The 12,507-nt window shown below is 33.4% G+C and overlaps 1 protein-coding gene across 1 annotated transcript; it reads right to left on the bottom strand.

Moving 5' to 3' along the window:
* Positions 1–8,727: 8,727 nt before the first annotated feature.
* Positions 8,728–10,730, bottom strand: LOC129968387 (uncharacterized). Its single transcript, XM_056082244.1, has 3 exons — positions 10,161–10,730; positions 9,342–9,545; positions 8,728–8,787 (listed from the first exon to the last, which is right to left on the bottom strand). Exons 1-3 carry the CDS (start codon positions 10,728–10,730, stop codon positions 8,728–8,730), a joined length of 834 nt encoding a protein of 277 aa, XP_055938219.1.
* Between the last annotated feature and the right edge of the window lie 1,777 nt (positions 10,731–12,507).

Here is a 12,507-nt window from a genome sequence, read left to right as displayed (position 1 = left end):
GTTTTATACTTAAATTTTGAGTATTTTTTTCTACAATTTCTTCTATGTTTCTGAACAATTCTCCCTATCTTCTCCAGCATTTCTCCAATCTATAAAATTTCACCTATTTTTAACTAAACGTTTCAGAATTTTTTCAAGTTTTATACTTAAATTTTGAGTATTTCTCTCTACAATTTCTTCTCTGTTTCTGAACATTTCTCCCCATCTTTCCCAGCATTTCTACAATCAGTCTCTAAAATTTCCCATTTTTTTTCCTAAAAATTTCAGAATTATTTCCACTTTAATACTTAACTTTTGAGTATTTCTTTCTACAATTTCTTCTATGTTTCTGAACATTTTTCCACATCTTCCCCGGCATTTCTCCAATCTGTCTCTAAAATTTCCCCTATTTTTTAATAAAATTTTCAAAAATTTTTCCAGTTTTATACTTAAATTTTGAGTATTACTTTCTACAATTTCTTCTATGTTTCTGAACATTTCTCCCCATTTTCCCCAGCAGTTCTCCAATCTGCCTCTAAAATTTCCCCTTTTTTTTCTTAAAATTTACAGAATTTTTTCCAGTTTTATACATAAATTTTGAGCATTTATTTCTACAATTTCTTCTATGTTTCCGAACATTTCTCCCTATCTTCCCAAGCATTTCTACAATCTGTCTCTAAAATTTACCCGTTTTTTTCCTAAAAATTTCAGAATTATTTCCAGTTTTATACTTAAATTTTGAGTCTTTCTTTATAGAATTTCTTTTATGTTTCTGAACATTTCTCCACATCTTCCCCAGCATTTCTCCAATTCGTCTCTAAAATTTCAACTATTTTTTATTAAAAGTTTCAGAATTTTTTCCAGTTTTATACTTAAATTTTGAGTATTTCTCTCTACAATTTCTAATATGTTTCTGAACATTTTTCCCCATCTTCCCCAGCATTTCTCCAATCTGTCTCTAAAATTTCCCTTTTTATTCCTAAAATTTTCAGAACTTTTACCAGTTTTATACATAAATTTTGAGTATTTCTTTCTACAATTTCTTCTAAGTTACTGAACATTTATCCCCATCTTCCCTAGCATTTCTTCAATCTGTCTCTAAAACTTCCCTATTTTTTCCTAAAATTTTAAGAATTTTTTTCTAGTTTTGTACTAAAATTTTCACTATTTCTGTGTATCTTTTCCTTTATGTTTCTGAACATTTCTCCCTATTTTCCCCTTTCTTTCTCCTATTTTTCTCTAAAATTTAAACCAATTTTTTTCCGAAATTTTCAAAATTTTTCGTAGTTTTAGAATATAATTTTCACTATTTCTGTTTAAAATTTTCTCTATGTTTCTGAACATTTCTCCCTCTTTTCCCCAGCATTTCTCCTATTTTTTTCTAAAATTTCCCCTATTTTTTAATAAAATTTTCAGAAATTTTTCCACTTTTACACTAAAATTTCCAATATTTCTATATAGAATTTATACTATGTTTCTGAAAATATCTCCCCATTTTCCTCAGCATTACTCAGGTTTTTCTCTAAAATTTCCCCCATTTTTTTCCTAAAATTTTAAGAATTTTTTCCAGTTTTACACATAAATTTTCAATATCTCTCTACAATTTCTTCTATGTTTCTAAACATTTCTCTATTTCTTCCTCAGCATTTCTCCAATCTGTCCCTAAAATTTCTCCTATTTTTTCCTAAAATTTTCAGACTTTTTTCCAGTTTTACACTAAAATTTTCAATATTTCTCTCTACAATTTCTTCTCTGTTTCTGAACATTTCTCCCCATCTTTCCCAGCATTTTTACAATCAGTCTCTAAAATTTCCCATTTTTTTTCCTAAAAATTTCAGAATTATTTCCACTTTAATACTTAACTTTTGAGTATTTCTTTCTACAATTTCTTCTATGTTTCTGAACATTTTTCCACATCTTCCCCAGCATTTCTCCAATCTGTCTCTAAAATTTCCCCTATTTTTTAATAAAATTTTCAAAATTTTTTCCAGTTTTATACTTAAATTTTGAGTATTACTTTCTACAATTTCTTCTATGTTTCTGAACATTTCTCCCCATTTTCCCCAGCAGTTCTCCAATCTGCCTCTAAAATTTCCCCTTTTTTTTCCTAAAATTTACAGAATTTTTTCCAGTTTTATACATAAATTTTGAGCATTTATTTCTACAATTTCTTCTATGTTTCCGAACATTTCTCCCTATCTTCCCAAGCATTTCTACAATCTGTCTCTAAAATTTACCCGTTTTTTTCCTAAAAATTTCAGAATTATTTCCAGTTTTATACTTAAATTTTGAGTCTTTCTTTATAGAATTTCTTTTATGTTTCTGAACATTTCTCCACATCTTCCCCAGCATTTCTCCAATTCGTCTCTAAAATTTCAACTATTTTTTATTAAAAGTTTCAGAATTTTTTCCAGTTTTATACTTAAATTTTGAGTATTTCTCTCTACAATTTCTAATATGTTTCTGAACATTTTTCCCCATTTTCCCCAGCATTTCTCCAATCTGTCTCTAAAATTTCCCTTTTTATTCCTAAAATTTTCAGAACTTTTACCAGTTTTATACATAAATTTTGAGTATTTCTTTCTACAATTTCTTCTAAGTTACTGAACATTTATCCCCATCTTCCCTAGCATTTCTTCAATCTGTCTCTAAAACTTCCCTATTTTTTCCTAAAATTTTAAGAATTTTTTTCTAGTTTTGTACTAAAATTTTCACTATTTCTGTGTATCTTTTCCTCTATGTTTCTGAACATTTCTCCCTATTTTCCCCTTTCTTTCTCCTATTTTTCTCTAAAATTTAAACCAATTTTTTTCCGAAATTTTCAAAATTTTTCGTAGTTTTAGAATATAATTTTCACTATTTCTGTTTAAAATTTTCTCTATGTTTCTGAACATTTCTCCCTCTTTTCCCCAGCATTTCTCCTATTTTTTTCTAAAATTTCCCCTATTTTTTAATAAAATTTTCAGAAATTTTTCCACTTTTACACTAAAATTTCCAATATTTCTATATAGAATTTATTCTATGTTTCTGAAAATATCTCCCCATTTTCCTCAGCATTACTCAGGTTTTTCTCTAAAATTTCCCCCATTTTTTTCCTAAAATTTTAAGATTTTTTCCAGTTTTACACATAAATTTTCAATATCTCTCTACAATTTCTTCTATGTTTCTAAACATTTCTCTATTTCTTCCTCAGCATTTCTCCAATCTGTCCCTAAAATTTCTCCTATTTTTTCCTAAAATTTTCAGAATTTTTTCCAGTTTTACACTAAAATTTTCAATATTTCTCTCTACAATTTCTTCTATGTTTCTAAACATTTCTCCCCATCTTCCTCAGCGTTTCTCCAATGTGTCTAAAATTTCTCCTATTTTTTCTTAAACTTACAGAAATTTTTCTAGTTTTACACTAAAATTTTCACTATTTCTGTGTATCTTTCCCTCTATCTTTCTGAACATTTCTCCCTATTTCCCCCAGCATTTCTCCAATCTGTCTCTAAAATTTCCCCTATGTTGTCCTAAAATTTTCAGAATTTTTTCCAGTTTTGCACTAAAATTTTCACTATTTCTCTCTAAAATTTCGACTATGTTTCTGAACATTTCTCCCTATTTTCTCCAGCATTTCTCCTATTTTTATCTAAAATATCCCATATTTTTTCCTAAAATTTTCAGAATTTTTTGCAGTTTTACACTAAAATTTTCACTATTTCCGTCTAACTTTTTATCTATATTTCTGAACATTTAACCCTATTTTCCCCACCATTTCTGCATTTTTTTCTCTAAAAATTCTGAAACTTTGAGGAAAAATTAGGGAAATCTTTAGAGAAAATAGAAATTTTATAGAAAGAAATTTCAGAGAAAAATTGGGGATATGCATGGAAAAATGGGGGAAATGTTCAGAAACTTAGTAAATTTTAGAAACAAATAGTGAACATTTTAGTGTGAAACTGGAAAATATTCTCAAAATTTTAGGAAGAAATAGGGGAAATTTTTGAGAAAAATAGGAGAAATACTGGGAAAAATGGGCAGAAATGTTGTAAAACATAGACGACATTTTAGACAGAAATAGTGAAAATTTTTCTGTAAAAGTCGAAAAATTCTGAAAATTTTAGGGAATATACGGGAAATTTTAGAGAAAAATAGGAGAATTGCTGGGTAAAATAGGGAGAAATGTTCAGAAATACAGAGGAAAAGTAAGACAGAAAAAAAGGAAAATTTTATTGTAAAACTGGAAAAATTCTGAAAATTTTAGGAAAAAAGAGTTGAAATTTTAGAGACAGATTGGAGAAATGCTTCGAAAAATGGGGAGAAATGTTCAGAAACATAGAGGAAATTGTGGAAAGAAATATTGAAAATTTTATTGTAAAACTGTATAAAATTCTGAAAATTTTAGGAAAAAATAGGGGAAATTTTAGAGAAAAATTGGGGAAATGCTGGGGAAAATGGGGAGAAATTTTCAGAAACAAAGAGTAAATTTTGTAGAGAAATATTGAAAATTTTAGGAAAAAATAATGGAAATTTTAGAGAAAAATAGGAGAAATGCTACGGAAAATGGGGTGAAATGTTCAGAAACATAGAAGAAAATTTAGAGAGAAATATTGAAAGCTTTAGTATAAAACAGCAAAAAATTCTGAAAATTTTAGGAAAATATATGGGCAATTTTAGATAAAAATAGGAGAAATGTTCAGAAACATAGTCGGAATTTTAGAGAGAAATAGTGAAAATTTTAGTGTAAAACTGAAAAAAATTCTGAAAATTTTAGGAAAAAATAGAGGAAATTTTAGATAAAAATTGGAGAAATGCTGGTTAAAAATGTTCAGAAATATAGAGGAAATTTTAGAAAGAAATAGTGAAAATTTTAGTGTAAAAAAGGAAAAATTTCTGAAAATTTTTGGAAAAAATAGGGGAAATTTTAAAGAAAAATAGGAGAAATACTGTGGAATATTGGGAAAAATGTTCAGAAACGTAGAGAAAATTTTGGAGAGAAATAATGAAAATTTTAGTGTAAAACTGGAAAAAATTCTGAAAATCCTAAAAAAAAGGTTAAATTTTAGAGAAAGCGCTGGGGAAAATAGGGAGAAATGTTCTGAAACATAGAGGAAAAGTTAAACAGAAAAAGTGAAAATTTTAGTGAATATTTCTCCTTATTTTCTTCAGCATTTCTCCTATTTTTCTCTAAATTTTCCCCTATTTTTTTCAAAAATTTTCAGAAATTTTTATAATGGAGAAATATAAAAATAATTTATTAAAGAAAAAGAAAAATTATAAAATTTATTGTCGCTCACCAGAATCGAACAGAAGACAAGCAAAATACAAAGATACACCGTGCAGATCTAACCACCAAGCGTCTTACCCGTCGAGCGTCTGAAAGATCTAAGATTGTCATTACGACTCTTCAATAAGTTTTTAAGTACGGTGTAAATCTGGTTTTAAAAGCAAAATGCTCAGAATAGGAACAGATGCTGCGCATGTGCGCGAATTGACGCATAAAATTCCTATTAAATATAGAAATATTTTGAAATTAATATATATTTTCTAAATATATCATTTTGAATAATTCATCATAGCTCTATGAATAATGGAGAAATATGGATAATTCAAAAAATAGTAAAATTATGAAATTATTTGTCGCTGTCCAGATTCGAACAAAAGACCATGAAAGCACAGCAAGACACCCTGCCGGTCTAGCCACCAAGTTTCGCACAACGAGAGAAGGGTCAACCTGAAGGGTCTAGGATTCTCATTACGACTCGAGAATAAATTTTAAGAACTGCTGAAATAAAATTTTGAGAAAACAGGTGAAAATGAATTTAAAAAAATAAAAGAAAATTATATAAAAACGTTTGTCGGCTTCGAGCCTCGAACTGAAGACCTGCAAAACTAACCGCCCGACTCTGTCGATCCAGCCACCATACCACGTAATCCGAGGGGTTCTGACTTGTCTAATATTCTCATTACGACTGTCCAGTAAGATTTTAAATGCGGTGTCCATCTGGTTTATAAGTACAATGAAAAGAATACGAATGAATTCTGCGCATGTGCGTGAACTAGACTCTTAAAATTTCGAATAAATATAGAAATATTTTGAAATTAAATTCTATTTTTGACGTGTATGATATGGAATTATTCATTATATCTCTAGGAATAATCAAGAAAACTGGCGAAAATAAATTTAAAAAAAAAAGAAAATTATATAAAAATGTTGGTCGACTTCGAGCCTCGAACTGAAGACCTGCAAAACTAAACGCACACTCTGACGATCCAGGCACCAAGCCTCGCAACCAGAGAGCGTAACACCGAACGATTTTATCTCTAGGAATGATGGAGAAAACTGGCGAAAATAAATTTTAAAAAAATTATATAAAAATGTTTGTCAGCTTCGTGTCTTGAACTGAAGATCTGCAAAACTAAGTGCCACACTCTACAGATCCAATCATCAAAACTCGCAACCGAAGGGCTTCTGAAGCGTCTAATATTCTCATTACGACTGTCCAGTAAACTTTTAAATATGGTGTCAATCTGGTCTAAAAGCACAATGCTAAGAATACGAATGAATTCTGCGCGTGTTCGTAAACTTGACTCGTAAAATTTCGAACAAATATAGAAATATTTTTAAATTAAATTCTATTTTTGACGTATACGATTTGGAATTATTCATTTTATCCCTAGGATGATGGAAAAAACTGGCGAAAATAAATTTTAAAAACAATTATATAAAAAATGGTTGTGGGCTTCGAACTGAAGACCTGCAAAACTAAGCGCCACACTCTGCCGACCCAGCCACCAACCCTATTAACACGAGTGCTTATGAAGTGTCTACTATTCTCATTACGACTCTCAAGCAAAATTTTAAATATTGTGTCAATCTGGTCTAAAAGCACAATGCTAAGAATACGAATGAATTCTGCGCATGTGCGTGAACTAGACTCGTAAAATTTCGAATAAATATAGAAATATTTTGAAATTAAATTCTATTTTTGACGTATATGATTTGAAATTATTCATTTTATCCCTAGGAATGTTGGAGAAAACTGGCGAAAATAAATTTAAAAGAAATTATATAAAAATGTTTCTCGGCTTCGAGAATCGAACTGAAGACCTGCAAAATTAATTACCAAACTCTACCAATCTAGCCACCAAGCCTCCTAATACGAGAGCTTCTGAAGGGTCTAATATTCTTATTACGACTGTCCAGTAAAATTTTAAAAAAGGTGTCATCATGGTCTAAAGCACAATGATAAGAATACGAATGAATTCTGCGCATGTGCGTAAACTTGACTCGTCAAATTTCGAATAAATATAGAAATATTTTGAAATTATATTCTATTTTTGACGTATATGATTTGAAATTATTCATTTTATCCCTAGGAATGATGGAGAAAACTGGCGAAAATAAATTTAAAAAAAATTATATAAAAAATGGTTGTCGGCTTCGAGCCTCGAACTGAAGACCTTCAAAACTAAGCGCCACACTCTACCGACCCAGCCACCAAGCCTCGTATCACGAGATCTTATGAAGTGTCTACTATTCTCATTACGACTCTCCAGTAAAATTTTAAATACCGTGTCAATCTAGTCTAAAAGCACAATGCTAAGAATACGAATGAATTCTGCGCATGTGCGTGAACTAGACTCGTAAAATTTCGAATAAATATAGAAATATTTTGAAATTAAATTCTATTTTTGACATATATGATTTGGAATTTTTCATTTTGTCCCTAGGAATGATGGAGAAAACTGGCGAAAATAAATTTTTAAAAAAAGAAAATTATATAAAAATGTTTGTTGGCTTCCAGCCTCGATCTCAAGACCTGCAAAACTAAGTGCCTTATTCTACCGATCCAGCCACCAAGCCTCGTAACCCGAGAGCTTATGAAGGGTCTAATATTCTCATTACGACTGTCCAGTAAAATTTTAAATACGGTGTCAATCTGGTCTAAAGGTTTGGTTTTGTTTTGTGTGTTTTACTGGCGCAAGAGCCATATTTGGCTATGCTGCGCCAATCAAATGGTAAAAGTATAAAATGTATTAAAAACGCATATTTATTTAATTAACAGAGACAAATAAAGAAAAATTCCAACAAAAAAAATGTGAAAATTGTTATAACATCTCAAATTTAAACCGATTCATGAGATTTTGATACAATGATGAAACGTACAAATACATAAAAAGTAATGTTCTACGCAAAAAAGAATGATTAAAAAGTCTAAATACAAGTTAAAAAGCCAATAGCTCTTAAGAATTTAAAAATATTTGTTTGGTATCTTTCACCCACTAAGTCCTGCAATGTTGAAGACAAGGTAAAAAAACGAGCACGGTATGAATTAAAGACGGGACATTCAATCAAGACATGCCGAATAGTAAAATTAACTTTGCAGCTATTGCACATAGGCGCATTTTCCCCAAATACGAGATGTTTGTGGCTAAAGCGCGTATGTCCTATACGGAGACTTGTCAATTTAACATCCATCTCACGTACAGAATGAACAGGCCAAGGAACAATATCCGATTTAATAAGATGTAATTTATTTTCGGTCTACCGATCCCATGACTTTTGCCAGGTAGAAGAGAAGTGATGGGCAATGGACCTTTTAATATCATAAAAAAGGGGGGGGGTCTATGCTCAAAGAAGCCAATGCAGATTTTGCAGCCAAGTCTGCCTTCTCATTTCCCAAGATGCCCACATGACTCGGAACCCAACAGAAAATGACTTGAAATCCATCTGTCTGAAGCAGTCGCAAAGTGAACAAAATTTTAATGGCAATCGGATGCATCCGATTGTGGTAATGCGACAGTGTCTCCAGTGCGCTCATGCTATCAGTGTAAATAATAAATTTACGCTGAGTAAAGGATGAAATTTTCTCAAGTGCGCAGAAAATTGCAACCAACTCAGCAGTAAAAACTGAGCAACAATTATGCAAACGGTGGCTGAGTGTATCAGATGGAAGTATGATGCCGCAACCAGCATAACCATCCGATTTTGAGCCATCCGTGAAAATTGGAACAAAGGAAGAATACCGAGAGCGATGATACAAAAAGAGCTGTTGGAAAACAACTGGAGCAGTTAATGATTTATCGAATCCAGTGAAAGGGTTCAAAAACGAAAATTGCGGTATATCCCAAGGTGAAAAACTAAATGTATCCACAACTTTAACATGAACAGCGTTAAGGTCCGAGTCATTCAGAAGTAATTTAGTTCTCTCACAAAATGAGAGGATGTGAGAGGGACGCGCGCTATAAAGTTGACTAAGACTAACTGGTAATGACATTTGGTTCAAGGGATGGTTCAAAATAGATTTGGTTCGAAAATAAAATAGGGCAGACAATTTTTTTCGCCTCAAACAAAGGGGTAGCTGATGGCAAATTACATAAAGGCTTTCAACCGGAGAAGTACGAAATGCTCCAGAACAGATGCGCAATGCAGAGTGATGAATAGTATCCAGTCGCCGCAGAACTGATGGGCAGGCGGCACCATACACCATACACCCATATTCGATCCGGGAAAGAATTACAGCTTGATAAATACGGAGTAAGGAGGTTCGATCGGCACCCCAGGATGTTCTGGAAAGCACCTTCAAAATATTCAAAGACTTCTTACACTTCTTCCGCAAATAAAAGATGTGTGGAAGGAAGGTGAGCTTCCGATCGAGAATCACTCCCAAAAACCGTATTTCGTTCACCACAGGAATTGGAATATTCCGAATATGTATATTTGGATCGAGGTGAAGCTTTCTTTTCCGACAGAAAGGGACACAACAGCTCTTCTCCGGAGAGATAGTGTGCCCATTGTTATCGCACCAAGCAACCAGTTTATTTACGGCGGTTTGCAACTGCTGTTCAATCAGATTAATATCACTTCCTTGGCATGATATCTGCAGATCGTCAACGTAAAGGCTGGCATGTACAGATGAAGGTAAAATTGTTAAAACCTGACTAAGATGGACGATAAAAAGTGTGACACTGAGGACACTTCCCTGAGGGACACCCTCAGCTTGTATAAAATATTTTGAGTAAAAATTCCCAACACGAACTCGAAATGTTCGATAAGATAAAAAATTAGTTAAAAACATGGGTAGGTTTCCTCTAAAACCAAAGTTAAAAATTGTTGAAAGTATGCCAAAGCGCCAAGCACGGTCATATGCTTTTTCTATATCGAAGAATATGAAGACAAGGTGGTTCCTCTTTACAAAAGCGTTGCGGATCTGTGTTTCCAGTAAAATGAGATTGTCAAATGTAGAGCGACCTCTACGGAAACCGCTCTGCAGTGAGGGGATACATCCTTGTTTTTCCAGTTCATAGATTAGACGAGCATTGACCATGCGTTCAAAGGTCTTACAAAGGCAACTCGTCAGAGCAATTGGCCTGTAGTTCAGAGGGTTTGATGATTCTTTGCCAGGTTTTAAGATAGGAATCACAATAGCTTCGCACCAATGCATTGGGTATTTCTGCTCTGTCCAGATTCTGTTGAACAGCAACAACAGATTGGAAAGTGAAGTTTTATTCAAATGTCGAAGCATATTATATGTGATTCCATCTGGCTCGGGACTTGTATTGTGGGATTGAGACAAAGCAGTTTCCAATTCAAACATCCTGAATTTACAGTTGTATGAATGAGTGCTTGGGTCATTAAAGTGCAGAGGCAACCGTTCCGCGGGATTCTTAATTGCCAGAAACTCAGGACTATAAGAATCGATTGCGGACACTTGTGCAAATGCTTGGCCTAGAGTATTGGCTACGTCTAATGGGGCAGAATGCATCTCACTTCCTGTTTTTAATACAGGGATGGATTATTCATTATAAATCCCATTAGCAGCCTTTACCTTTCTCCACAAGCTTTTACTAGAAGTGTTGGATGTTATGGAAGAAACAAATGATATCCATGATTCCCTCTGACTACGTCGTCGAATGCGACGAGCAAGCGCTTTGGGTTTTTTAAAGGCTACAAGATTCTCTGTTGTTGGGTACCTTCGAAATTTATTCCATAGTCGTTTTTGTTTCTTATGACTGTCGCGACAGGCTTCGTTCCACCATGGTCTACGAAATTTTTGAAGACGTGGGGAAGTTTTTGGGATACTGCTGTTTGCAGCATTTATTATGGTTTCAACGACAAGTTGTACAGCTTCCGAAATATCTGCAGTTCGGACCATAGTCTCGGTGATATTTGCTAACTGTGAAAAAGCAATCCAGTCTGCCCGCTGAAATAGAAAACGTGGCGGACAATAAGTCGCACCGCCGCTAGCAGCATGGGAGAGGATGATAGGAAAATGATCACTATTGTATAAATGTTTGCTCACTGCGAACGTTAGCAGCGGCAGAAGTTCAGGAGAACATATGGCCAAGTCAAGAGTATGGAAGCTACGTGTGGGTTCGTGGAAATAGGTTTTCTCTTCATTGTTAAGTAAACAGAGACAGTTATTGGCAATAAACTGCTCAATCTGTCTTCCACGAGAGTTTGTACTATTCGAACCCCACAAAGTACTATGTCCGTTGAAATCACCAAGTATAATAAAAGGTGAAGGAAGCTGGTCCACTAGGTTGTCCAAATCTTGCTGACAGATTACATCAGTAGGCGGTATGTAAATACAGCAGACTGTAACCAACGTTCCTATGTGAACCTGTACGGCCACAGCCTGAAGAGAAGTATGCAAGCTCAGATGCGTACTCGGATACATATTTGACGTGAAGACACAGACAGCCCCAGAAGGATGGGATGTTGTGTCTGTATCTTTACGAATACAATTATAACCGCTCAATTTTATAGGAATATTTGGTGTTAAAAAGGTTTCTTGAACACCAAGACAAACGGGATGAAAGTGGTTGATGATGGACTTGATGTCAGAAAGTTTGGATCGAATACCGCGACAATTCCAAGAGAAGAAGGTACCCATTAAGAGATTTTTGTAATAGGAGAAAGTTTAAGACTAGTCGTTTGAGTTGACGGAGTATCGCAACTCATGTCTAATTCTTCATCATGCCCTTCAGAAGGATGGAGGGCAATGGTTTCGGGACATTTGAGTGTATCACCAAAAATGGAAGTTAAATCCTTTTGGACGATACCCTTCGTCGCCAGTCCCATTGCGACGGAATTTTGTGTTTTTGATAATTTCATTTTTGAATGCAACTGTGTCGAGGTAAGGCCACGTTTCGCAAGCTTTAGCTTTAAAGAATTTTTGGATTTTGTATTTGATTTAGATCTAACTTGTTTGATATTTTCGGGAATAGTAGTTTTTACAATAGTATCGGTATCAGAGTCAGAAGATTTATCTGTAGTTTTGTTTTGGGTAGTATATTTAGCACAATTGCTGCAAGAACAGTTTGCACAAAAGGCTTTTTTCACAACGGATGCATATGTTAAGTCAGGTGTAGGAGTTTGAGCTAGAACTTTTTTCCTAGCTTCAGGGTAGGATAGGTTTTCTTTAATTTTAATTGATGTTATTTGCTTTTCTAACTACCAGAGTTCACAATTTCGAGAATATGAAGTATGAATGCCCCCACAGTTTACGCACTTTTCTGGTGCGCAACACTGCTGGCTAT

This window comes from Argiope bruennichi, chromosome 5, assembly GCF_947563725.1.
Source record: "Argiope bruennichi chromosome 5, qqArgBrue1.1, whole genome shotgun sequence".
Lineage (NCBI taxonomy): Eukaryota > Metazoa > Arthropoda > Arachnida > Araneae > Araneidae > Argiope > Argiope bruennichi.
This window is presented reverse-complemented; position numbering and strand designations above follow the sequence as displayed.

Bases quoted from the DNA above. Each gene is read 5' to 3' on its own strand.
- LOC129968387 (XM_056082244.1), bottom strand. From the start codon at position 10,730: ATGCATTCTGCCCCATTAGACGTAGCCAATACTCTAGGCCAAGCATTT. The intron at 9,546-10,160 runs GTAAAGAGGAAC...AATATTTTGAAG, and splicing joins CACAGATCCGCAACGCTTTT to GTGCTTTCCAGAACATCCTG. The intron at 8,788-9,341 runs GTAATTTGCCAT...TTACACTGATAG, and splicing joins CTCCGGTTGAAAGCCTTTAT to CATGAGCGCACTGGAGACAC.